General features: G+C 40.4%; 1 protein-coding gene across 4 annotated transcripts; it reads left to right on the top strand.

Moving 5' to 3' along the window:
- Positions 1-586: 586 nt before the first annotated feature.
- nectin3b (nectin cell adhesion molecule 3b) lies at positions 587-27,058 on the top strand. Of its 4 annotated transcripts, XM_068330900.1 has the most exons (9): positions 587-757; positions 9,732-10,079; positions 10,509-10,808; positions 14,091-14,208; positions 14,333-14,484; positions 21,941-21,994; positions 23,454-23,598; positions 25,454-25,556; positions 25,950-27,058. In XM_068330900.1, exons 1-9 carry the CDS (start codon positions 679-681, stop codon positions 26,121-26,123), a joined length of 1,473 nt encoding a protein of 490 aa, XP_068187001.1. In that variant the 5' UTR covers positions 587-678; the 3' UTR covers positions 26,124-27,058. The 4 variants fall into 4 exon arrangements, with proteins under 4 accessions (XP_068187001.1, XP_068187003.1, XP_068187000.1 ...); XM_068330902.1 differs by lacking the exon at positions 21,941-21,994 and having other exon boundaries at positions 25,950-27,050; XM_068330899.1 differs by lacking the exons at positions 21,941-21,994; positions 25,454-25,556; positions 25,950-27,058 and adding an exon at positions 16,153-16,813 and having other exon boundaries at positions 23,454-23,555.
- The last annotated feature ends 129 nt before the right edge of the window (positions 27,059-27,187 follow it).

Below are 27,187 nucleotides of genomic sequence, written 5' to 3'. Positions count from 1 at the left end.
CTGAATCGCTGACAATAAGGCCAGTAATTTATTCTCACTGTAATTCCATCCTCAAATAACATTATGATAAAATGGATGACAGTTTTGGTTATGGTTTTAATATTTTTTATGGATCAAATGGGGGTCTTTGATCATATTCGAGTCAGTTCAAGAGTCCTTGCCCTTTTGGGCCACTGGTTTAAATGACTAAATTATATCTATGCTGTTTATCACCTAGTATCTAGGTCCTAGATTACATGTCTGGACCAAGCAATGAAGAACAAGAAGCACCTCAAAGTACATTCAAAAATAAATCGTAGCTCATAAATGTTTACATGCTGAATGTATCAGACGTTCTTGTTTAACTTCTAACTTTGGATCAAAGTATTTATTTTAATAAGCGGTCTGAAGTGGCAGAATAGATTAATCTGTTCAGATGGGTTTTCAACAGAGATGACGTAATGTGTATACTAATAGATCAGTCCTACCGAGGGAAGTTCTTGTAGACTAACGTCACATAACTCTTTAAGTCCAGTGGCAGGTAAACTCTGGCTCTCCCCCACTCCGTTGAGCAGATGGTACAGTCCACATGCAGTTCGGAGTTGTTGCTGAGGAGGTTGCTCTGTTCGGCACATACCGTTAAATTGGCATGCCGATGACGCTTGCGTCCTGTGGCAGGAGACTGCACAGCTTTTGAAAATGTTACCATCTTCTCTAAAGAGTTGTCCCGGACAGAGGAGCATGGTCGCCTTCTTTTACCTTTTGTGCAGTATTACTGGTGAGTTTTGTTGTTTTTTTGGCTTGCTTTTTTTGTTTTTTTTTAGCTCTTTCGTTACACAGAAGTTTGTCAAAGAGGTGATTGCCTCGCGCATCACCGTGAGAGCGCGAGCCGGCAGAACTAGCTGGAGCGTTCGGACGGGTTCAAGTTGTGGCTTCGGAAGGTGTAGCAGGTGTCCTCTGTAAAAACTTCCTTACAAGTTTGCTGGAACGCTTCGGAGTGGGCGCCATCCCACGCCACCACCACGGGTAATGGTACGACCCGAGGCGGACACAGGAGCCAGCACCAGCGTTTGGTTTTTTTTAAAATAATACCGTCACGACAACCTATACACGGGTCGTTATGGATTCTCTGGCAGCCATGTTAGCTCCACAAGCATTTTCTTTATAAATAGCATGGAGCAATATGACACGTCAGCTGCTGTGGGAAAATGTTGGAGAACTTGCGCGTGTGTCGTCCGAGAAGACAGTTCCGAACGCCAGCTGCACCACCCAGGTCGGGGAGAGGTTCAGCCACCATGTGCCTGCGGTGGAGCTCGTTATGGCTGTGGATAATTTACTAACTCCAATCCGCCAACTTTGTCACCAGGGCTAAACCTGAAAAAAATCAAACAATTGAACTCCAGCTAAAAACCGCTCTCACATCTACTCTTTAAGTTGGCACATTTTACGCACGAATTAATATTACATATTTGGAACAAATGCCGAAATCTAGGTTTCCAAAAGAAACGAAACTTCCTGTACAGAAAATGATAATTTAGTCAAACGTTGCTGGTGATTAAACACGTTTCATGTTCATGTGGTGCCAGAGAGTCTGAAATGGTATCTCCCCTTGCAGACCTCTTCCAGTCTCCCATTATGTCTTTAGACTTAAAAGCGTTTGTCCCATGATAGTTTGGTCCACATGCGAGTCCTTGGTTAGGAAAGCATATCCATAGAATTTAAAGCCAAGTTGGTATCATTAGATTTACAATGGACAATAATTTACTTTTCCAGTAACTTTTGAAGATCCATCAGATTTGACTCAAATGAATCAGCGCAGTTTCAACTTCATCTTGGTTCATGTCTGCATCAGTTATACTGGTTTTCTCAAATTGCATTTTGTGTGAGCCCTACAATTTCAAAGATCACCAAATCTGGAATCTTATTTGGACCTGGATGATAAATGTTATATTTTACTAGCAGGAACCTGCATAAATTCCACGATAAATAATCAGACTTCATACCAATACAAATTGCCTCCATCTAACCCTGTCTTCTGCATCCTCGTCTCTAACACCAACTACCTTCATGTCCTCTTTCACTACATCCAAAGAGGAGGTTTATGGATGTAGTGAAAGAGGACATGAAGGTAGTTGGTGTGAGAGAAGAGGATGCAGAAGACGGGGTTAGATGGAGGCAACTGATTTGCTGTGGTGACCCCTGAAGGGAAAAGCCAAAAGGAAAACAAGATTCCAAACATATGAAAACAAATGTATTGGTATTATAAACGAAGTGCACCTAACATAGACAAAAATCATCGTGGTGACGTAACAACTCTGTGTTGGCAAATCTTGGATTGCGCTAGGCGGGCATTGCGAACCTGTAGATGAATGTTACTAGGACAACTGGAGAAAGAAAGCTAAATAATCGTGAGATTAGGAAAGAAGCTAACGTCAAAGGAAAAGGCACGTTTCAAAATAAATTTTAGAGAAGTGATAATTCTGTTAGCTGACTACATGAACAGAACTGTGTGTAGTTACTTATAGAATGTTTTTGTCAGATGCCCAAGGAGCATTATGGATACTACATAGATTGTCCCATTTCAAACGGAAACCAGAGCTGGACAGACTCAGAATTTGTTGCCGTTTTCTGTGTAGGTCCTGCTATTTTGACTCTGCTCAAAAACATGAAAATTGTTGGAACAGTTATGACACTCTATGTTAACTGGGAAGTCCATGTATAGTTAGTGATGGGCAGATGAGGCCCCATGAAGTATGGAAGCTTTTCATCCCAATCAGTTCACTTCGTTTCGACGCTTCATGAGGCTTCATTTGCTCTAGTACGACACCTACTGAAGTCTAAAATATCAGTTGGCATGAGTTTGAAGTGTGTGGCATTTTGCAGAAAGCCTGGGAATATAACTCGGCAAAATAAGGAAGTATGCAAAACACATATATTTTAGTGAAGGCAGTACACTGTGATGGCACACACTGTGTGTGTGCGTGTACAAAATAAAAAAATATATTATTCCTGTATGAAAATTACTTTTGTTAAACTCCAAATGCTTGCACACGTATAGAGTATACACACACAAACACACACACTGGCAGTATGGAAAATGATCCTTTGGACATTACAAAAATGAAAATACAGTAAACATGTACAGTGAGGGGAGGGTGGTTGGGGTATGGACAATGATTGTGCAAGAATACATCATGATATTCACACCCCATGGTCATTGTTCATTCTCTCATTTTTTCACAACAGTGGTAATTTTAGTTTTTGTTAGCACTTTCATGGTGGCAAAAGTTGGAGGAAACTGCTAACTTTTGCCAATGTATTTTTCAGTGTCTCTGACATGACAAAAAATTACATTGAATGTGGAAGACTGCTCTTATTGGGTATCTCCCATGTCTGAATTGTTTCATATCTGAGGTTCAACTTTGACCTCCATGTGGTCTTGTAGGATTCTACACAGGGATTGTAAACTGCAAAACATTTTGCCAACTATTGAACTCTCAAAATGTCTAATTTTAGATTATAGATGAGTTATAGTAAAGTGGGGAAAAACAATTATTGGTTCAGTCCATCATCCAGAGCCACTCCTAAATTTAATGAATTTGTATGGCCACATACTCTACTGTTTTAGTAAAATCCATCACAAGGTAATGGAAAGAAATGGAGAAAAGATCACTTTAATTAGTACTCTATAAACTTGAGTTATAGTGCTATTTAATTTGCTGCTAGGCCTCCCTGGTGCTGCTGTGAACTTTTCCTTTGTGTCCAGCAAGCCTGTTTTTGACTGTAGATAAATGTTGGCAATCAAGAGACAAATCTCATCAGCTATGCATGAATATTTAGCAGAATATTTAGATTAAAACATTTGACACAAGTGCACTGGGGTTATTGGAATGCATTAATCAAAGGAGTAAAACAGCATTTGACCAACACTAAAGTTTATTTCTACAAATACTTTTACTTTGAACATTCATGTAACAATTATCTTCTGCAACTGTGCTGATAAACTGAGTTTAAACAGAATGAGCAGAAATTCAAAAAATAACTTGTACATTGTTTGAATACAGATTTGCCTTGTCGAGTCTCTGTTATGAATGAACTAATTATTTTGGTACAAAGGCTGAACCCAGAAACCACATTATCAATGTGCTGCATGTTCTGTCACGTTTTTGCCAAGACCCCAAAGTTGATTCCTAAATGGACCATCCATCCATCCATCTTCAACCGCTTATTTGGGGCCAGGTGGCGGGGGCAACAGTCTTAGGAGGGATGCCCATAATTCCTTCTCCCCAGACACCTCCTCCAACTCTTCCGGGGGGATCCCAAGGCGTTCCCAGACTAGCCGAGAGACATAGTCCCTTCATCGTGTCCCAGGTCATCCCCGGTAGGACATGCCCGGGACACCTCAGGAGGCGTCCAGGACGCATCCTAAACAGATGCCCGAGCCACCTCAGCTGGCTCCGATTGAGGCGGAGGAGCAGTGGCTCTATTCCAAGCTCCTCCCTGGTGACTGAGCTCCTCACTATATCTCTAAGGGCTGGGCTTGCACTAGGAGCTAGTATGATGAAGCCACTGGCTCCTTGAAAAAGAATTGAGCAAGCCACAAAAAGCCACTTTGTGTCCAAGACAGTGGTACAGTGCGTGGACGACCAACGCTTGTCACGAGGGGGCGTTGGGGGGTCACCCCCCACAGGGGGGGGGGCTCACCCGGGAAATTTTTTAGAAAATGGGGTTGTTTTCCTGCATTCTGGGGACAAAATCTTCTGTTCAGTTTACCTACAAAAATACACGAAAGTCAACAGTTCAAGCTAAACTATCTTTATTTCTATCCTACTTTATGCAGGTATAAATGTGAGATTCAACAATTGAAAACTTGGTTTCACTACGTGAAGATAGTCATACAAAGTACAGTATTACTCAATGTTTACTTGTGAGTTTTACTTGGACTAGAAGACATTTTAACTTTGACTTGGACAACACCATTGGTATGCCATAGTTTAGTATATTTTTTAATTCGATAATATGATTTTTCATTTCAATTTAAAAAGGCATGAAAAATAGCAAGCGAGGTGAATACACATTTACATCGTTGGTTATTCCTGTCGGTTCATGTAGTCCAAGACTACAAAAAAATATTGATAATATCTTTCATTTACCGTCTGATTGGTCTGTCACCACTTGTACCCCCTCTCAGCATTCACCTTTGTTGTTTAATTAGGATTTTAACACAAACTCTACTATATAACACTGGATTCTTAATTTTTTTTGATCGATCGTCCTTGCCTTGTTGTACACTAATTTGCGGGTTTAGAATCTTTTTTTTTTTCATTGGACAAGAGGAGGTCATGACCCAAGTGCATATTTAATGATTGGGGGGTGTTCGGGTCACTTCGGCTATTTCCGTCGGCACATACCGACGGAAATGGTGGCGCTAGTGAGAGAAAAAGTTTATCGCTCTGGGATTTTTGCAAGTCCAAAAAAGTTGTACGATTTAGCCTTTTTTTCCTAAAAATAAGAACGCAATTGTGTCTACACAAGCTAAAAATCTTTTAGCCATAAGGAATTTACTTCGCCTATGGCGATGTGGCAAATGGCTAGCTCAAGCCCAGCAACACAAATGGAGCAACCATAGCACACAGTTGGGTGTTTCAGAGGAGATGATGAAAATGGTTCCGTTCAAATTTAAAGTGTGGGCATCTCAAAACATAAGCATCAGTAGTCTGTAAATATGGTGCTTAATTTCCATGAAATTGGAACTGTGTGATGCATTGAATCATTAAACTTGATGATGTTATTAACGTCTCTGGCAAACATGTCATTTGCAAATCTTAAGAACAATTGGAATTGCATGAGATGCTCACAAGAATTGTGAGCACAATGTCTTTTCCTTTTCAGAGGAATAGTTTCCACACTTTTGCATTGCTGACGTCTTCTGTCAGCTTGAATAGTGCATTGCATCGCCAGAACTTCTGCACAGTTTCATCTTAATCAAGCTTGTTATTAAATGTGCAAACATGTGATTAGGGGTTTGATGCACCACTGCCAGAACCTTAAAACATTCCCTGTCCTGCTATGAGCAACTCGTTCAATCATTTCACCCTGACGCATCACCATTTTGTCTTTTACTTTTAACGAGATACACAACCCTCTGGCAACGCACATATTAATCCATTTGCTAATACCTAAGTGGTCCATGTAACAGTAATATTGACTAAAGTGAGAAGGAGCAGCACCCAGTCCCTGGTGAGCAGCATGTCCTTGATGTCAGAATATAGTCTGTTTGCGTTTGTGAGTGTATGAAGGAATCGTTGTGTTGCATTTGCGAACCAACCTGAAAGAGTCAACAATAAGCTGCTGTCTTTGCGCATATGAGAGCTGCAAGAACAATAAAGAAGCTTCTTTTCTTGCTCAGAAGGCAGCAGAAGACTGAAAACATTCTCATGACGATGTCAAGGCAGACTGCATATAAGATCAAATAGACTTTGCCCTTATTCTCATCACTTTTTCATTCCGAGTTGGAGAAAACGAGGGCGTGCTTATGTAAGGTTGTCATCGTGTCACCAATAAAAATTTAATAGTCACTATACCTCCATTACATGTTCAGTGCAGGAAAAATACTTTCTTTCCACTTCCCCTCTCTTAAACTTAATTCTCATTTCTAAGCAAACAGTTTGGCAGAAGACAACAATACACATGAGGCTGCATTTCAAATTTAATAGTTTGAAGTAGATTCAGGTGGATTCACCAAAATGAAGTCGTCTTTATCTCATCTGAATGACTACACAGATTGCTGACAGCAGACGACTTAATGCTAAAGTCTCTAACATAGAAATAACTGTTTTGTAGTACAGATAATCACTAATTCATGGGAACTAATACTTTGAAGAAATGCACTAAAGAGATATGAGACTTTAATTGCAATTTTCTGACAAATGGACTCTATAGAGGTTTTCAACTATAATTAAAATTTTATTTTTTTAACCCAGATTTCTTTCTCTCATATTCAATAATAAATTCTGCATTTTAAATGAGATGGTTGCATTTTATATGGTTTATTGTAAGTCAAAGAGATCTTGGAGCACGTGTGTTTTATCAATGCAGGTGATGGTGTGTGGAACAAAATCCACAGCCCTCCCTCTGTAAATACACAAGAGGTTGTTTTTTTTTGTCTTTTTAAGCCAGTGATGCTTTAAACTAAAAACAGCAACTTTGGATGATGTCCACTTGGTCTGAGTCATGCTAATATTAACTTATTGAAAGAAACTGTGAGAACAGTCACTTCTGTTGCATTAGAAAGGATAGTGGTCGGTAAACCAAATAAAGTAAAGCTTGGACAAATTTAAGCAGAGTGACCATGTGATTTTAAAACTGAACTCATTCATTTGGTGATTTAAATAGGCGCACTTATTTGTTGAAATACATTCATGCGGGTCTGCATGAATATATTTCAGTGTTAACTGAAGATGAGGATGCATGATATTTGTTAGACTGGAACAAAACACATTTTAAGTGTTCCAGAAGTTTCCTGACAGGAGAGTAAAATACTAGTTTAACATAGCAAATCTTGTTGATTCCGATCATGTATCAATTCATCTTTGCTGACCAACTCTTAACCTTTGTGATCCTCAAATATTTAAAACACAGCTCATGACATTTTTTTAATATGAAGTAGAGCATGAAATCATTGGATGTCATGATGTCAAATGAAAAGCTGGTAGTTCTATTTTATCAAATTGTTAAGGTGAATCAATGTCCTGCATCCCTAACTGAAATAAATGAATTGCCTAATTGGCACATAAATTCAGATCTAGTGCTCCTCACTGTTGCACAGTCATCTGCTCCCTTTCACTGTATGAGCAACATGATGACTCATGATACCTACTCTGCACTCAAGACTTGATGGTCACAGTGAAGAATTTGGCTTATATTTATTGTTCCATCTGTTCCGCCTTATGAAAGGTGTGAATCTTCTTTCAATTAAAAAAATCAATTTTGTTAACTGTTTTAATTGTACAGCATTATCTAATTCACAAGTACAATTGATTAAGCTGTCACACTAATCAGGTTTTTGTATTTCTCATTATGTTGAATCCCTCATAGTGGACCGTTTACTTAACCTCTGATACTTAAATGGAGAGATTAAACATTAGTGAGAAGTAAAAACACTGTTGAATAAGCTCAGTGTCCAACTTCAAAGTTAAATCTTAATGTTTGAGAAAATATACAAAAATACACAGTTGTGTGTTATATTAGGGGTAGGGAAACTTCTGGACCACTCATATTTGAGGACATAGCCTTTTTGAGGATGATTGGCTAAATGAAAGAGCAGTTTTTGGCAAAACAACAATGGAATATTTGCAGTCAGTTGCCAAGCAGCGCAGCAGGTTTTGATTTATGATGATGTCTTCCTGCTGGCAGCTTTTTGCAATTAGTGATCTCTGGCAGTCTAAGTGCCTTACATTGTCTTTTCCAAATCAGTAAAGTAATGCTTCTGTTTTTTGTTTAGCAGGATGCTGATGATAAATCTCCTCTCACTTTTGTTTAATTTGTGACTTTGCTCTCGCCTCATCTCATGCACTGCATTTTTTCATTTCTAAGCGCTGATATCATCCTTATTAGCATATTTCATCCCATATTTTTCCTGTCTGTTTCCTTCTTATGCCTCGGACTCTCTTTAACATGCCATTGAGGTCTCTGCATTTGAGACATGCCTGATGATGCAGGTGACAAAGTGCATGGGTCGGTTATATTAGGACAAAGGACATGCAGACAGCATGCTTTTGATTTCAGAATTTGGGTCAGCAAGAGGAATGCTTTACATACCAAACAAACTCATCAGTTGAAAACAGTCAGCTCTTTCATTTGTTGTTGGTATCAAGCTTTTATTACATCCCACCTCAAAGCTGTGATGTATTGTAATTGTCGGTGTTTGTGTGTTTGTTCGTCCGTCCGCTAGTCCACCAAATATCTTCACAGCCATTGAAGATAGAAAGATGAAATGGAAAGCACAGTACTCGGGTGGCAAAGGGGATGAAAATGAGAGGATGACCTTGACCTTGAGAAAACTAGGTCAAGGTCAAATTTCAACTTTTGTACACCCAGGAGCTGGATAAGATAGACGAGGGAGAAGGCCACAGATCAAAGCTAGTGCTTTGATCAATGACAGTAGCTCAGAGCACTAGCTTTGATCTTTGTCCGATGCAAGTAGGTCAGGATAAAATTTTGAATTTGGGGGTGTCGCTGGATGTTGCAGTCTGTGATTGCATTGATTCTACTTTAGTTTGTCTGTTGCCCTCAGATGTCAGATTCCCACAGAACTTGCACATATTAAATTTATTGTAATGCCAGACATCATTCATTCATCTTCCAACCCACTTAATCTGCTAACGCAGGTCACGGGGTAGCCAGTGCCTATCCTGGCAGTCTCAGGGCGTGAGGCGGGGGACACTCCGGGCACGACGCCAGTGTACCGCGGAGCAGATTTGACATTACTCACAGACGCAGTTGTAGTGTTCTTGATTTGTTGGGGAGTGTTCTATTAATGTCTCTAAATAGTTCACTAAAGCATTTCAACCACATTGTCTGTCTTCTGTGAAGAGCTCTGCAACAAGAGCTTGAAGATCAAAATTTCAAAATTTGTCTGCTTATCTGAAGATGTCTTCTAAACTTATTAATGGATTCTGATAAAAAAAATTTGCAGGGTTAGATCTCGGCCCATAATTAATATTTAAAAGTTTGTTTTGTCTCTTTGGCAGGTGTGTGGGGCAGTCAGGTGCTGGTGCCCCAGAGGGTGAACGCTGTGCTGGGGAAGAATGTGACATTGGAGTGCAGGGTGGAGGTGGGCGCAAACCTTACCCTCACCCAGAGTTCCTGGGAGCGCCGCCTGCCTTCAGGCTCTGTCACAGTGGCTGTTTACAACCCACTTTTTGGCATCTCCATCCCTCCAGAATTTATCAATCGTCTGTATTTTCGCTCACCCACCTCCCACGATGCCACCATCATACTGGAAAATGTGGGCTTTTCTGATGTAGGGATCTATACCTGTAAGGTTGCCACCTTTCCGCTGGGCAACACTCAAGCCACAACTACTGTCAATGTACTCGGTAAGTACCTGCATTGGATTTGTTTAGGAGCTCTACAATTTGACAAAAATGCCCAGTTATTTTATAATTTTACACTTATTTTTTTTACTTTTAATAAGAGAACTTGGTTGCGATCACAATGTCAAACTGTGGGCATCAATGCGAAACATCACATATCAGTTTCATAGTATTGTTAAAGTATGTTTTACATTCATCAAGATATGACAATCAAACTCTTGTAGAACAAACATCAGTGACTCGTGCTCTTTTGTCATTGTCACTTGTGTGCTACAGTCAAGAGTGGGATGAAATAGAAACAACTCGTTAGCACTTTTTTTGCTGCGCTAACTGAATTTGTGCAATTAACTCGGTAAAGTAACCTCAGACAAGTTTTGAAATTCTCTTCTTCCATCTCTTTATTCCCTCCTCTCTGCTCACTCTGAATCACAGTGGAGCCAAAGGTTTTTGTGTCTGCGGGTTCAACTGCCCTGATCGACGGTGGAAACGATACTGTGGTCGCCACCTGCATCGCTGAGCGGGCCAGGCCCCCGGCTGAAGTATTCTGGGAGTCCAACCTTTTTGGCCAGTCAGAAGTGCAGCTGTTCGATGACATCAATGGTACTACCAGCACACAAGTACGCTACCTGTGGCAGCCTACACGTCACATCCAAGGCCACACGTTGACTTGTGTGGTTCGCCACCCAGCATTGCTGACTGACTTCAGGATTCCCTATCAGCTGAATGTGCAGTGTAAGCAATTTATTGAATTTCTTCACACATTTGTGAAACCATATGTAAATTGTTGAGACTTGTATAAACATATAAAGCATAAAGAGAGTAGACAAGGGCCACCCTTCTCTACTTCCAAAGAATTTATACTGATGATGCTGATTTAAAGGCATGACATCTAAAAAAAAATTCCATGGGAGGACATTAAAGCAGAACGTCATATTGTAGCTCGTTACTACACATGGTTGTTCACAGGAGAAGTATGAAGGAGGAAATGTCTTGATCAGACTGCTGTGCACATGTAGAGTTGTTTGAAAATGCAGAAACTCTACACTTTCAGGCATCTCAGTGAACCGTAGACTAAAATTTTAAGCAAAGAATAATTCCCTCACCTCACTGGACGAGTTGGGTTGCTTCAGATCTGAGCTAACGTTCTGGTGCTCCTTTGTGGAGCAGGGAAGGCTTGATGCATTTCCCTTTTGCAGTCATCATTCACACATCAGCACGTTTGACCTTTTCTCTTATCTAAAAATATTTGCCAAGATTTAATCACTGTTTTTAATTAGTCTTTTGTGCAGTTTGATATACACCGCCTGCTTTGGTCGGAGTGAATATAAGATATTGCTCATCACTTGTAAAGCACTTGATGGTTTAGCCTCGAGCTACATTACTGTCCCGCTCATGCCCTGTAACGTGGGGTTTAGCCTAAGATCCTCACCCAGTGCTCTGCTGGCTGTTCAGGACCCCCACCTGAAGAGAAATAATGATGGGATATTTGTAGTTAAAGCCCCTGAGCTCTGGATCTCCTTGATCCATGAGCCCTGTAAGATCAGTAGCATCATTCTTAAAATACATCTCACAACTTGGCTTTATTTCCATCACACTGTTATATCACACTTTTACTATTATACTATTTTACTTTTTGACTTATTTTTGCATGTTACATGTTTCTGAAAACTGTTTGCAAAGTTTATTCAATCAAGTCCTTTTATTTAAGTGCGGCGTTGTCAAGGTTGATGTTTGTGAAGCACTTCAATTTTTATAAAACAGCTGAATTGACAGAGATGAAATGAAGGACAATCCATTGAAGCTTCTAACAGGTGTTAATTCTGGTCTCAGGGAGGTCCTTGTTTCCTTCTTTAGTGCCTCTAGACATGTCTATTTTGTCTCCTCATGTGAACCTGAACTATAAGGAAGTTAAAATGCTTTCCACATTTCCACTGTTGGAAAGACATGCTTCCCACATGGATGCTGGAATACTCAATCTGTTCATGTGGGGCACAAATAATTATCTGCAAACTAGCTTCAAATAGACTGAAGAAAGAGTTGCAACAGTGGATGCATTGAAGGGCTCCTATTATGAAAATCACACTTTTTCTGGTGTCTACATATACATAGTGGTCCTCCCTAACCCGGCCAACTCCTAGAATCTGGTAAACAAACACTTCCTGCATCAATACTGTAGATATTTGGAGTTTTAGGAATTCATGGCCTGGGCCGAATCAAAACAGTCGAATTTTGCTTGAATTTGTGACATAATTTACGTTATGTGACGTAATTTACGTCACAGACGCCGCTCTGATTGACAATATTTGATTCGTTGACCTGCCTAAGGGCGTGGCAATCCCCAAAGGGGGAGTTTGTTCAGGCTACGGTAGCATTGTGTGGTAATGTCCAGAGCTACACACTGACAGGCTGTTGAACTAAGTTAGCATTTGGCTAAGTAGTTAGAAGTCCACTTCACTCATGTGTATGAGCGTATGTGCGCACATGTGTGGTTCGTGATCAGGCTACGTTAGCGGTGTTTGGTAACGACCTGGATCAGAGCTACACACTGAAAGTTCCTCAGAAGCTGTTGAATTCCGCTAGCATTTGACTAACTACTTAGCAGTCAGTGTGTGTGTGTCCGCCCGAGGCTATCCCCAGCATCACAGCGAACAAATAACCAGTTACACATTAATTACTAATTCAGAACAATTGTCTGCTTTTTGGTGAATGAAAGCAGCTTTAGCTCTTCTAAGTGATCGGAGAGCTGCATGTAACCACACGCACGCGCGTGCGAGAATACAATGTTTCATTAGTTTGCGTAAGCTTAGCTCCCTTGTTATCCACGAGCTCTCATTGTCCATAAATATTTTCAGAAAATAATGTAATTATCTCACCAGCTGGTCGATCCTGTTGACACAATGACCCACGAGTCTTTGATCAGCAAAGCCTGAGGAAGCAGGTCCACGCTTGGCGCCGAAAAATCAACTGTTATGTCATGAAAAACAACAGTGCAAAACAGGAGAAGAATTAGAGCGAAATATGGAGCGGTGACGTTACTGATCAGATTTAATGTTTGGATAGCTTACAATTACTTAAAAGTTTATAATTATATACCGTAACCCCAGAGTTAAGATAAAACATTCAATAATAACATTTTCATGGTCTTAACAGCCCTCACAAAGTAACTATATTGTATATAATATATAAGTTTATATACAATGTTAAACATGGCATATAATATATACTATGCTTTATAGTATTTCACTGCCACTTATAGTAGTTGCATTTAGAGTGACCCATTAACAATTTTATTTTGGTTGTACAAATAAGTAGCTATTTCAGTTTAATTTATAAAATAAATGGAAAAGCTCCATCCTGTGTGAAAGTAATTCACAATTACATTGTTGTTTTTCACTAGACTGCTTTAAAATGATAATTGTCAGCAAATAGTTTTGTTGGTGACTCATCAGTTTTGATAGAGAAATTAGCTTTGATTTCGACCTTTATTCACTTGAGTCATATGAATGTTTTTTAAGGTATTTCTTTGTGAGGGATTGAAGCCATGAGTGAGACTTTTGTTTTGCAGCCATGTATCTCAAAATGAGCATCAGTCCTTCAGCACAAATCCATGGTGTTTTTTCTTTTATCTGTAGTATTCCTACTTTACTGACTTTAGTGGAGGGAAATTAGGTCAGTGAAACCTGTCTTGCTTCTCACCTCCATGTCCTCTGTCAACTGTCTGACATGACTATTTGTTTATGTAATGTTTCTGATAGCCAAAAAACTTGGCGCACATTTGGGGGGCTCGGATTTTTGTTTATGGATGTTTACGCTGTGAGTGACCACATTTCTTGTTTAATAATACACACAAACTTGTTAAAGAGTCTTTTGCATGTGTTTTGTGACGTCAACAACAGCCTGACTGAAATATTTGAAAAATATCTATTTCCCAAGGGTGAACATTATTTTTGGAGTTTGACACATTAATGACCAGTTGATGTTGCATTTCAATCTCTTTTCCTTATCTCCTTGCAGTTGCCCCTGATATCTCTGTTGTTGGCTATGATGGCGACTGGTATGTCGGGCGGGACAATGTCCAAATGACTTGCAAAGCCAATGCAAACCCACCGGCTCATCACTTTAGATGGATCAGGTATACGTAAGATAATTTCCTACTGAAAGCTGATCCTATGTCCAAATAAATGTCCGAGTTGTCTTGTTTGCACAACAGCTTGTAGATTGGCTTCCTCAATGCTTGCATTTCTTATTCGTCATAGATTGGACGGAGAAATGCCGGAAGGGGTGGAAATTCTCAACAGCACTTTGCTCTTTCTTCGTCCCCTCCAGCAGAATGACTCTGGGGTGTACAGGTGTGAGGTCGCCAATGACATCAGCCTCCGCAGTCGAGACGTTCGTATTCTTATACAAGGTGAGTGGAGTGTCTATTCCAGGACACAGCTGACTCTTATTGCTGCGCTTCCTCTTCCAATGCGCACGCACGCACGCGCACACACACATACACACACACATACATAACAAAGGCTATTGCTGCCTCTGACGTCGTCCTCTGACGTCGTCCTTCAAACTGAAACATGATCCTCTATTGTGATCGCCTGCTCTGTACACACTGACAATCAGGCAGTCACCCTTGATACGTTTGTTGGCACTGATAATGTCCGACCCTTTCACTTCGTGTTAATTGCATGAGGATTAACTAACCTTGGGTCTGCAGATGTTCATAAGGGGATTTCCTGGGCTAAACAGCTGTAAATATTTAAGTCCTCTACAGACCACAGTAACCGACCGCTGCTATGTCCTCCTGGCATTTATCCTGACCCTCTGTGTGTGAGGAGCCAAGCTTTCAGTTTTCTGATCCAAATGTGATTATTCTTTTAGATCTCACTCCTTCTTTCTGTTTTTTATTTTTGCATGTGTCATGTGGTGAGAAGCAAAGCCTGCAGCTTGACTGAGATGATGTCCCAGATTCATAAAACATTAACTAGTTCTTTTCAACTCTATTTATTATTTATCATCCATATTTTATTTTCCTTTGAGAGGACCTCTATGCATGTGTGCAAGCTTACACGTGTTGGTTTGCCTTTGTTATGTGTGTTGCTGTTGTTTTGCTCTTAGTTGACTGCCTCTGCATGGAGTCAAATGATTCACATACTTTGAGACTTAAAAACTTTCTGGTTCTGTCTGGTCATCCCTCAGATGAATCCTTTCCTCCCATCTAACTTGGCAGCACCATTAAAGCTTTAACATGCAGATTCTTTCATGTCTTCACTCCTCCTGATTATGATTTTTAGCTTTTTGTGGACATCACCCCTTATCTGCTTCCTTAAGGTTGATGTTCTAATAGTGGTGTAATGAAATTGTTGCACTGGAGTACTTGCCAAAATTGCTCTTAGTTGAACATGCATTGCAAAAGATAATAACTAATACAAGAAAATATTTTTGTACGATTTACTATGGTCAGGAAAAGTCACACAAATTTAATTTGCTCTAGGTGTAATAACACTACAATTAAACAATTCTTAAAATGTCTACTGATTTTGAAAGTGTTTTAACTAAGAATTTTACATAATTTTAATGTAATTGGGTGAGCAATTTATTTATTTCAACTGATGTCAACAACAAAACTTGCATGACCTGCAGTGACAAGAAATATTTGTCAGACAATTGTGCCTGATTACATCAGTCTACAGGTCTTGATTATCCATGGCTTAAATAGAAATAATCTGGTATTTTACACTGAAAAACTAATCCTTGACAGGTGTTTACACTGATGGAAAAGCCACAAACAGTTTCTCCATTACAGATGTACAGATCGTACAGTCCTAGTGGACTTGATCACGTGGAGACAAATAGTTTCTTGTGTTCAGGTTTTTACAAAATACATCATAGAACAAAATGGCAAACCTGCAGCTGCGACATTAGTCCATAGTCTAATAATTGTGGTAGATTAGCTGATGTTTATGTCAACCTGTCCCAACTTAGTGAAATGCTGATGTAGTTGGCATTTAAATTCTCTGCTTGTCTGTCCATCTCTCCCTTCCACCCTCTACTCCCCTCTCACCCTCCTTCCCTCCATTAGATCCTCCCACCATGCCTTCCACCATAACTGTTCCTGTCCTAACTGGCTCTCCCTCCTCCACGTTAGTGGATGAAACGGGCCCTGTCCTCCTCAGCTTTCCCACACTCGAAGCTCTACCTGAGAGTAATCTTGGCGCTGTAGTGGGTGGGGCTGTAGGCGGGGCCTTGTTCCTGCTGCTACTTCTGTCTCTGGTTGGTGTGTGTTACCTCCGAAAACAGCAGACATTCCATGGTAACTATTACACCAAGCAGTACCTGGGCCCCAGTGACCTGCAGAAAGCCCCGACACAGCATGAACTTCACCCTACCAAAGCTGGCAGCAGCTCCCAGCATCAGGACCACGACCGAGAGGAATGGGGGGACCGTCCTCTCAAGCATGAGCGCGACCGGCATCACCATTCTAACTACAACGAACAGGAGTATCCCTCTAATGGTTACACCAGGGCGATGAGGGAGAGTGGTCACCACAGTCATCGACAGAATCCACACCGTGAACACACACAGTATTCTAGCCCGCAACAGACCAGATGTGCCAGATACCCTCATTCATCCAAACCACAGGGAAATGGCTCTGCCTACATGTCAGAAGACTGCTATGATAGTGGGCCGGACGGGGACTATGTCTCTCACACAGACGGGTCTGTCATCTCACGTCGAGAGTGGTATGTTTGATGATCTACGTGGTCCTGCTGGAGCGTATGTTTAACAGAAACCAGAGGCCAGCTTCTCTTCTGTACCCACACATGCACACTACTTTTATTTCTGTAGTTCCCTTGTTTTGTCCAAGCATCCTGGTCGACACTTGAGATTTGATATTTCTGTTGTTGCTGTGGACAGACTGTGACCTGCACAGACACTGTAGCGCTATGCATCTAGAAACGAACAGAACAGAAATGAACTGGTCACTGCTTTGTGTTTTGTAGTGACTAAAGATTATGAAGCTCCTTCTCGGTCTTACTGTAGAAGCCCTGCTAGATATGTATATTTGAATTTGTATGCATAGATATTTGATTAGCTTGAAAGACCTCTGAATTTGAAAGACACAGACGGTCACAGATTGTCTTTGGAAATATCAGCAGAGGCATAGAAATCAAGAAAAGTCTGAATTCCTTCAAGACCGTTGAGATGCACTTAATGTTATAAAATGTTTTGCTTTGGCTTTTGCAAAACTTGATATTGAACGACCACATGATTTGGGTTTGACCTTGATGGGAGACACTTAAGCTTGATGACCTCACCACTGATATCGAAGTAATTTCTTTTCAAAAAGGATGGTCAGATTTGAGAACCCGAAAAGTTTTTCTGCTGTATGTCCTTGCTTATCTTCAGTCCCCAGGAGGGAAGGATACAGATGAGGAGAATAAGGGAGACACAAGTGAGGCACAGTCCAATTTCACAACAGTCAAGTAATGAAATGCAAATGTGGTGCAAAAATTAAAATTAAATAAGATGGAATAATGTTATTTCCGTTAAACCTTTTTAACTTTTGTGTAACGGGAGAGTTTCAGGTTGAGTCAGACACATCTTCCCGTTCTGAAAGGATTATAATGGACTTGTTTAAAAATTTTGCACTCCAAACCAGGGCACTTAGAAGCTCTGGAGTCATGGGCAGTAGCATTCCGCAGAGCAGGCTACAGTATGGCAGTCACCATACCATACCTCCGCCCAAATCACAAAGTATTTTGTTTTACCAAGAAATCAGTCAAGAGTATAGGAAGAGCACATTACCACAAATGACCACTGATGGATTAATTTTACTACTGACACTAGACACACATGACTGTGCCACACATACAAGAAGGCATTTATAGACTAATTCTGACCACATGCTATAATCATGTTCATCATTTAAAGACGGCACTTTTTCCTGCCAATACTGCCATCAAAAAATATACATTATATGATTTGTCATCACTGGCAGTATTGGCTTAAAACCTCTACGTTTTGTTGCGCTGATTGTTAAATCTTTCCTCATCTTTTGAGTGCCTGAAAAATTAAATGCCTGGCTGTCTTTTCTAAAGGTTTGTCTGGAATTACAAAAAAGAAATGTTAGATTGTCTCTTTCAAATTGAGCCTCTCAAAATAGAATACAGTACTGTGATTGAACTGAGGAAAAGTGTTATGAATTTACAGGTAAATTTCAGTTTGTGTTCTATACAGATAAAATTAGTATTATGACATCAGTACCTATTGGACATTATTTAGGAGGTCCAATGATTTGTTTGTTTGTGAATACATGCCAACTTGAGTAGTGTGGCCACTTATCCAATATTTACTGTTGGATACAAAGTGTTTAAGTTTTGTGTAAATGACAGATTCTCATTTAAGTATTGCTGACCAGCAAACAGCTGGCTAAGCTTATATACATAAATCACTGTTGTACACAAGGTCTTGTAGCCTCAAATAGAAGTGAAAAGATGCTTTAGGCCATTTTAATATTACAGTTGTCACAATGGGAATTAGTCATAATGTTAGGAACCCTCACTAATTGTGAATTTTGTGTGGTAAATGTGCCGCAGTTCTCGTACTGAGAGATTAATGTACCACTGTAACTTGCAGCCAGGGAATAGAACTCAGTCTACTCTTCATGTAGTTGATTGTCCTTTTAAAGGCTGTGCAGTAAACTAGAATTCAACAAAAGCTTCCCTTCCACAAGATTTCATTCATGCCAACTCCTGACCGTGATGCCTCACTGAACACAGAGGGTTCTCAGGAAGTTCTGGTTAAATGAGCCTAGATATTGAGAGTGCCAGCTCAGTGATGTCTGCTACCATCCATCTTTATTCAAATATTTTCTTTGAAACTGTTCTGATTTGATTTTCAACCATCCCGAACTCCAACAAACCGTGATCCAACGTCATTCTAGATTGAGATCTGACAGTCGCGCCTTTCTTTAACTGGGTTAATTATAAACCCCAAACTGCATTACTCTGTAACACTGCATGCAAGTGAGAATACGTGGTTTTAATGTGGGTTAACAGATACTTAAATGTTTCCTGATTTAAACGGTTGACTATATGTGAGCCACAAATTCTCAGATTGTAGATTGTTGAGAAAAGTCCGCACTATTGCCCATTTATTTAGCTTTTTTGTCCACTTTCATGTAAAAAATGTAGAGAATAACCAGAAGCGGCAGCCTAACCCCTTGTGTGTGTTTGCTTCTATGCACTAAGACGGAAATTTCACTAATATACTTTTTGTGGATGACTCGTCAGTTTGCATCCCTGCACCTATATTAATGAAGTTTTTTGTTAATGTGACATTTTGTGTAGAGATCAGTCATTGATAGTTTTACCTAGGGAAATGTCATTCTTTTTGGGTTGAGAAATACAGCTAGTGCCTTAGATACCTAGAGGAAAATTTAGTGCTATCGTATTGTTTGCTTATGGATGTAAGAATCTTTTTGTTCTGAGGGTCATGAGTTGCTGGTTGGTTTTGATTTTTTACTTAATATCGTGTGTTATTAGGGGTCCATTGTGCCATATTCACGTTTTTACCCTCGTTGCCATAATAGTAAATGGTGCAGTATATTTGTAAACCTAGAGGCATTAAATCACACACAAAGAATGCTTGAATGAATTTTGGTTAAGTGATCTATACTTCACAGGTTTCTTTCAAGACCTTTTGATTTATGTAGAATCCCTTTTTGCTCAAGTGTCACATTGTCAATGAAAAGCACTTTGTGATTACATTTGTTTCTGTATATAGTGGGGGGAAAAAATTATGAAAAGGGAAAAAAACATGTCTGTGACAACAGTGGAGCATTATTTTGTCAATCTTTTGAGATACTTCTGTCAAATAAAGCACCTTAGCACCTGTGATTTATTTCCTCTGGAGGTCTTTAAGCGTTCCATTTTGCAGGTTGTTCAGTCTCTGCTCCTCTTTGTGCTTCTATAAATGACATCATCCCTAACGCATAATGCTGCACCCCCTCCCAATCCAGTGCGCACATGTGGGATACCGCACATGATGTAATTCATGCTTCCTCACTTCACTTTATCTTCATTACTTTTGTATGCAAGAATACTGTAATACAGAGCTCTTCCTCTGCGCTGGTTTTCCTAGTCGGCAGAACCAGCTGCACCTCCTTTGCGCTCTGTGTTCTCCTCTCCAGCCTTGGTTTGCTTTTGTTTTTCAGGACCGAAAGACCCATGATCGCCTGTGCAGCTTGTCTCCTCTGAATTCACCCCCCTGTCTTTTTCTCACTGTCTACTAGCTGGTAAAATTAAACGCTGAGTGGTTGTCTGGCCCAAAGTCCTCACTCTCTAGCCCATTGACTGTCCCCATGGCAACAAGCTCATCTGTAGCTGCTGATGGAAGCTGTCTTCCTACAAGCGCTACCTGACCACCGAAAGCATAGGGAGAAATGGATTCAGAGGAGCCGTGTGGATCAGAGTTTACAGCTGAAGGAGGGCATTGGCTCATATTGAAAATGGCCTTTTACACCCTGCCGCTGTGCCACAGAGAGCGTCTCCATCAATAAGGGCAAATCATACTGATGTGACCTTGACACTATTTAGCTGGGACACCCGGTCCTAAAGGCATATTCTCTATTTCATCATCGTCTCTATCTCAACATGTTTAGTCTCTCACCTTTTAGAAACAGGGCTGATCAGTCTGGAAATTTATGGTGGAGATGTAAAAAGTGAAGCAGCGTAGTTGTAATGATGTCATTGTCACTCGAATTCGTGTGAGACCCTGTATAGAAGATCAGTGTTTGCTCTCCTCCCGCAATACAACAGTTTCCAAGGATACTTTTCACAACATACAAAGGAGTGAACAAACATCTCAGACAGCGTGGTGGGAAGTGATGTTGTGCAAGAGGGTCACTTTGATATTTACTCCCCAGTCTAGTTGAGATCATATTGTCACCATCATTGAGCTGGAAAAGGTGCAAGAGAAAAATGGCAGGGCACGGACTTCTTTAAACTCCCTCCCCCTGCTGCTATTACTCCAGCGTGTGCTCCCTGCGGGGTCTGTTGTTTGAGCAATAGCATGACCCTTGACCGCTGTTGAGCTTTCAGGAAGGAGCAGCGGGTGGCGGTGGGAGGAGGGGCTGTCTTGCCATCATTCGTCCGTTCACCTACTTATGCTACAGAGGTGTGCTGTTTAATTCATGATGCACCCGTCTGCAGCGCTGACCCTCGCAGAGCATCAGTGTGCACTTGTACTGACTTCACAGCGACTATGTTCATGTGCGATAAAGCGCTGAAGAAAGACGCACCAAAATGGTCTGGAACCAAATCCCAGTTTGGGGATCTGGTCCCAGTTCATCCACCACTAATCCAGACCCCTCCAGAATAGATGATATTTGAACAATTAAAGTATTAAATATTGAGATATCGGAACAGAACATGTGTGAATACATTTATATAACTCTTGAATCATTTGAACCAACATGGGTTTTCTCCTGTAACCTTCAGGTGCATCTTTTGTCTGAAGGTGTGTTATGATGTTCGTGTTCGTCATCATACAGCTTGAGAAATGCTTTTTTTTTAAAAAGGGTTTTAACTTGAGGCACATGAGTTCAGCAGCTATTGAAGATAATCAAATGGTTCTTTCCTGTTAGAGGGGGACAGGAAAGAAGAGATGGTGGGGGAGGGGCATTCAGGGTGAGCTCAGAACTCCTAGAATGTTCAATCTGCATCATAATTGAGTTGCTATTGAGAATTCTCATCCCACTATATTGATTTTTTTCCCCCCTCTTCCACATCAACCGCTAAATCAACTACAATTGACCATCACAGTCTCTACTTATTTTCCCACTCCTGTCACCTTTTGTCCTACAGTGTCCTGCAATCAGTTTTACACGATACTGGTGATTGGTCAAAGCTGGATCTCCTGTGAGTTTAATGCATCTTAATCACAATTAATCCTAATCCCCTCAGTGGGCAGCATGGAGCGTATGCAAGCATATGTTCAAACAAGGCTAATTCAGCAGACAATACAGCAGCATTTTAAGTCGACATAGAAAAGACAGGAAGGACAGTAGAGGCATGGAGGGGAGGGGGTGAAAAGTGAACCATTAATAAAGTCACAGCTAAACTACGGCCACCTCTTATATAGCATAGTAGTTACAGCTGAGTCTACTAATCATCCAATTCAGACATGAGCACAAAACATTTCAATTCATTTTCATTTAAGGAAGAGTGGGTTTATTTTTGAAATTTGTTGGTCAGTTCTACTAGTAAACCGTTCAAATGGTAGTCGTATCATGATTGTGTCAAACTAAAATCATACATCTTCTCCTTTGAGAAGTTTGCATCTGAATTAAATGAAACATTTACAAACTCCTGCATCCTGCTAAACACAGATGTATATTTTGGTGGTGATGGCCTTCATCAGCTACCTGTAGTCTTAGTGTAATGGACATCTACAGTATAGATACAAAAGGTTTAATATTTAATTTGGGAATGGGAAATGAGTTGTTTTAAAATTCCAAAGTATTTTTTTAGTGTGCATGTGCCCTGTAACCAAATGAAAAATGATTTTCACATGAAAAATCATATATGTCCGTATACTGTATGTTCAGTATGTGTGTGTGTGTGTGTGTGTATAGACATACTGTTCATACGCACGCACACACACATTTTAACGTTAGCATACCATCACATAATTGTAGTCATCTCAATTATATTCAGCCTGTTCTGTGTTCTATTTTATCAAAAACCAGGGGATTCATAAATAATTAATACACCTGTATTTATAGTTCACATTCAGAGGAATTTTTTCCTGATGGTTTTACTTCTAGCATTTGCATCTCTATCCTTTGTTTCTAAGGAAATTCAAATGTGGCTTGTGACACCACTCCAGGCACACGGAGGGCAGTCCTCCAGGACACAGACCATGTGAATGACCAAGACTGAACTCTGCTCCTGTCGACCAAACTGGTTTAAAATGTTAAAACAAAAAATTTAATTACGTCTGCAGCATGCGGAGTTCACTGCACGTACTTGTGCTCCCAGAATTCAGTGTGTCTCTTCACACTGATGGTGACTGAGAGGCAAACATTTGAAGTGCCTCTCTGTACTTCTACAATTTTCTCATGCTGTTTCATCACCACAGAAATTGTGTACGTGTTTAATTGGGCGATTTGTTATAAACTGATGTCATTTACTCTCACTGCCTCAAGGGGCCCAATTTCAGCAAAATTTATGGATCTGAACAAATTTCTCCTGTTTTAACGCTCCTTTTAATGAACGTTTTTATTTAATACACAAACAGCCCCTTGACTAAGTCATCAGCGTTCCCTTATCCTGATATTGTTTTGTGGTATACGAGTGTGTCTCTACTCTGTCCCAGACCAGTCTCAAGTGGAGAGGTCCAGCTCCATCGCCGTGGCAGGAGCTGTGATGGGTGCAGTCCTTGCTCTCTTCCTCATCACTGTCTTCATCATTGTGATCCTCACTGCTCGTAAGGCGCCGCCACCAGCCTTCACTGATAAAGTGTAAGTGACAAATAATTCATAGCCCAGAACTTGCTCGGCTGGTTATTTCATGACATGAGACGATGTGAGGTTGACTGAAGCCCATCCATGAGTTGGAAGTTGCTCAGCGACCGCCTTAGCTCTGCTTGTCCTGGAGCAGGGAAACTGCGAGACAAGGTTGAAGGGTGGCAGGTAATTGCTGTCTTGGTAGAGACCCTTGTCCTTTTCTTTTGTCTTACTGTGCACCAGCTCTCATGTTAACGCTAAAGCAAAGAACAATAACGCGGAAATTGAATTATAAACAGTTCAGGCAGCGTCACACCCTAACAATGTTTTTGCGACTGAAGGTCTTAACAAAAGTCTAATTGTGGTCAACTTACAGTTTCCCCTCCTCCATCCCTGGTGGTGTGTCATTGAGCTCTCTAGGTGAAAATAGATATATCCATCAAGTGTATGTCAAGGAAAGGCACTAGCTCCTGAGTAGATGTTATTCCTCTAGCATTGGATGCTCAATCCTACTGAAAAACCAATTCATGCATCACGTTAGTCAGAAACGGTCTGAAACTGCCTGCATCTTATAAATGAGTGTGCTAAAGGAACGATGAAAGGTATAGATACACCTAATTCATTGCTTTTTCCTCTAGTTTTTTATTTTATTTTATGCGAGTATTATTATTGTTCCATCTGCAGGACTCCCATCACTTTTTTCTCAGCTAAAATCGTATCTTGAATCTCATTTTTTTCCTTCTTGTCCTAAACAAAATCTGACATCAATAATCATATTTGCATCTACACAGAAATCCCAGCTTGTGGTTAAGATTTGTATCCTAATTCATGCTCCGGCACCCACTGTATAGAAAGTTTATGTGCATGCCTCAGACTGAGTTTCAAAGTGACTGAAAATGTGACAATCAGAGAGTATCAACCTGCTACCTGCCTGAACATTGGTTGAAGACAACAGCAAGGGGAAAGCGCTTGATGTGTGCAAGCATGTGGCCCCTGCATCAACAAATTGACACTACAGGACGCAGTGTTGGCCTGTGGTCAATGCCACGACAAACTTAGCATCTTAAGTGTGACCGTGGCTGGAAGTCCCAGTGGGATGGAGGAGGGGGTGGGTGGAAGTGGACCTCATCCCTGTCCTTCATCACACGTGGATGTAAGGATAGGGCAGCATGTCACTGAGAGCACTAACTGTAATCTCTTACTGCTACTCAGCTATGAAATAGAACAGCAGCATCTAGTTACAGAAAATCGATGTCTGTCGTGACACCGTTTTATGAATAGTCAAGGTCAGTTTCTCGGTTTAAGTTTAGTACTGGAAAGGGATTTCAATAGATGAGAGAACAGTGAACTGCCATGATGTATTTCAGAGGATTTCAGTACAGCCATCAAACATCTTCTAATTTACTGTTATGTGTGCATGTCTATCAAACGTAGTCCCATTTATAACATATCCTAAAAGCTGATGATTGCTGCATGATCCCGTTAGCTTAGCGGTCAGTGATTTAATATGTATATATATACACTATATGTCTAAAAAAGTTCTTAAAAACACCTGAGGATGGATTTCTTTGAGTCAGTGTTTTATTCTTTTGTGTGCATTAAGCTACAAACTAGATGAATCCTACATTTCCCATTATTCAACTCAAGGGTATCAATGTTTTTAATGCTCCCTGTTTGCCCACTTTTTTAAAGTTTGTTTCACAAATTTTCAAAATCTTATTCAATAAAAGCAGTATTTCATGCAAAACCTTCCCAAATCTCATTTAGCTAAACTGTTATAAGGTGATTCTAATAGTTTCTTCTTTCAGCAGTGTGTTTATTCTGGAAAAATAAAATCCATCTTGGTTGTTTTTTCTCTCCATCTGTGAAGGATTGACCTTCCTCCGACACACAAGCCACCTCCTCCTTACTGTGGGAGAGTGCCGGCTGTTCCTCTGGGTGTCCATGCATCTCAAGTGGCCTGGCTCTGTCAGGTAAACCCCGCTGTCAGTGGTTTTACAGCAGGAGTATCTGAATCACCACCACACTAGAAATACTAACATTTGATAAGCTAACGGTTAGCACGGGAGTTACAACATGAGCTAATACCCACCCAGACACTAACACGTCTTTATTTGTTTACTAAGCAAGAGACCTGATGGCTGTACTCATTTAATATGGATCATAATTTAAATTTTAATGAATGTTTTCAACTCAAGCTTGAACAAGTCTGTATTGGTGGTGGTGGTGGTGGTGGGGGTCTTGCTTACAAGGCATCTAAAAGGAAAATATTGTTCCTGTCTCTTTTGTCACTTAACATGACTTCTGACATTTCAACAGACGATAAAGCAAAACCACTTTGCCTGATGAAACATTTCAACTTGCAGACTCGTAGGGCAGAGCGCAGGTACGAGCTGACGGATGGGGAGCAGCACCCACCCACACCCACCAGACCGTCCGGAGCAAAACGTCCCAGTCACCAGCAGTCACATCTGGAGTGGGTTTGTCATCAGAGTGGGACAGACCGGGTGTACATCAACCACAGGGAACACTATGTGTGACATCTGAACACAGTCCAACCTGCAGTTGCCAGTTATTCGTTCTGTGTTAAAACCATGCTGGAGGTTTCATCCAGTCTTTCTATTCAGCTAAGCTAAGCTAACTGGCTCATGGCTCCAGCATCTTATATTGTACAGTCATGACAGTGGTACTGAAAGGCAGACATACTCCTTTGTGGGTTTTTTCTGCTCTTTCTATTTTGAAAATATTCAGCTTTTATCAGTATTTACTGTTTCATGTCATAGGATTGCTAGGTAGTTCTTGAGAAAAATAACACAACTCACATTATTAGCCTCATAAGCAAATTGTGCACTATTATATACAAAAGTATAAAAAGAGATTAGGGTTGTACACTAAAATTTAAATCTTATTTTCCCCTTTTCCCCCTGTCAGCGTGGATACCATTATGTATACATCTGAGACTCTTTTCTCAGGCATATCACAAAACCAAACCTCGTCAGATCTGAACCGCTCCGGTCCTCTGAGACCAAATGTTCTAACAGCAAGGCAAACCATGGAGGGATTAATTAAGCTACTTCTGTCCCAGTTTGGTGATTTGTTAGAATTTTATGACACAATGCTTTCTGGCAAAAGAATGTGTTGTATTTGTATAAATGTAGTCTCTGTGCCAGTTGTAGCCCTCAGCCAAACAGTAATTTCAGACGTTACTGACGTCGGGACTTTTTATATACATATGCTGTAGAAATATGCACTTGTTATGCGTAAACTGAGTGAAATGCATATTGAAATGAAATGCATTACTCACTGCCTATAGAACACTTTTATGCTCTTGTAAGATATACAATGTCAGACATTTACTGTGATCATGTGAAAAACTGTTTTAAAGTGCCATATTTACATGTTAGGATGATCTTTTAAGTGTATTATAGTATGTAATGTTTATATTCCTAGATGAGATGGATGGCAGCTGTTTGATTTTTGTATTAAAAAGCAGTTTGTCAAATGTGCACTTGCGTCACAATGCTGTGCTGACAGAATAAAAATATGAGATACAAATAGCTCTGAGTCACTCCACAGGGAAATGAGAAATAGTCAGATTTTAAAG

This window comes from Antennarius striatus, chromosome 13 (assembly GCF_040054535.1).
Source record: "Antennarius striatus isolate MH-2024 chromosome 13, ASM4005453v1, whole genome shotgun sequence".
Classification (NCBI taxonomy): domain Eukaryota; kingdom Metazoa; phylum Chordata; class Actinopteri; order Lophiiformes; family Antennariidae; genus Antennarius; species Antennarius striatus.
Note: the sequence above shows the minus strand (reverse complement) of the source record. Positions and strands in the feature narration are given on the sequence as shown.

What these genes read in the sequence shown, in the direction of transcription:
- nectin3b (XM_068330898.1), top strand. Translation starts at nt 679, where the DNA reads ATGTTACCATCTTCTCTAAAGAGTTGTCCCGGACAGAGGAGCATGGTC. An exon ending in CCTTTTGTGCAGTATTACTG is followed by an intron (nt 758 to 9,731) that starts GTGAGTTTTGTT and finishes TCTCTTTGGCAG; the next exon opens with GTGTGTGGGGCAGTCAGGTG. An exon ending in CATCACTTTAGATGGATCAG is followed by an intron (nt 14,209 to 14,332) that starts GTATACGTAAGA and finishes TATTCGTCATAG; the next exon opens with ATTGGACGGAGAAATGCCGG.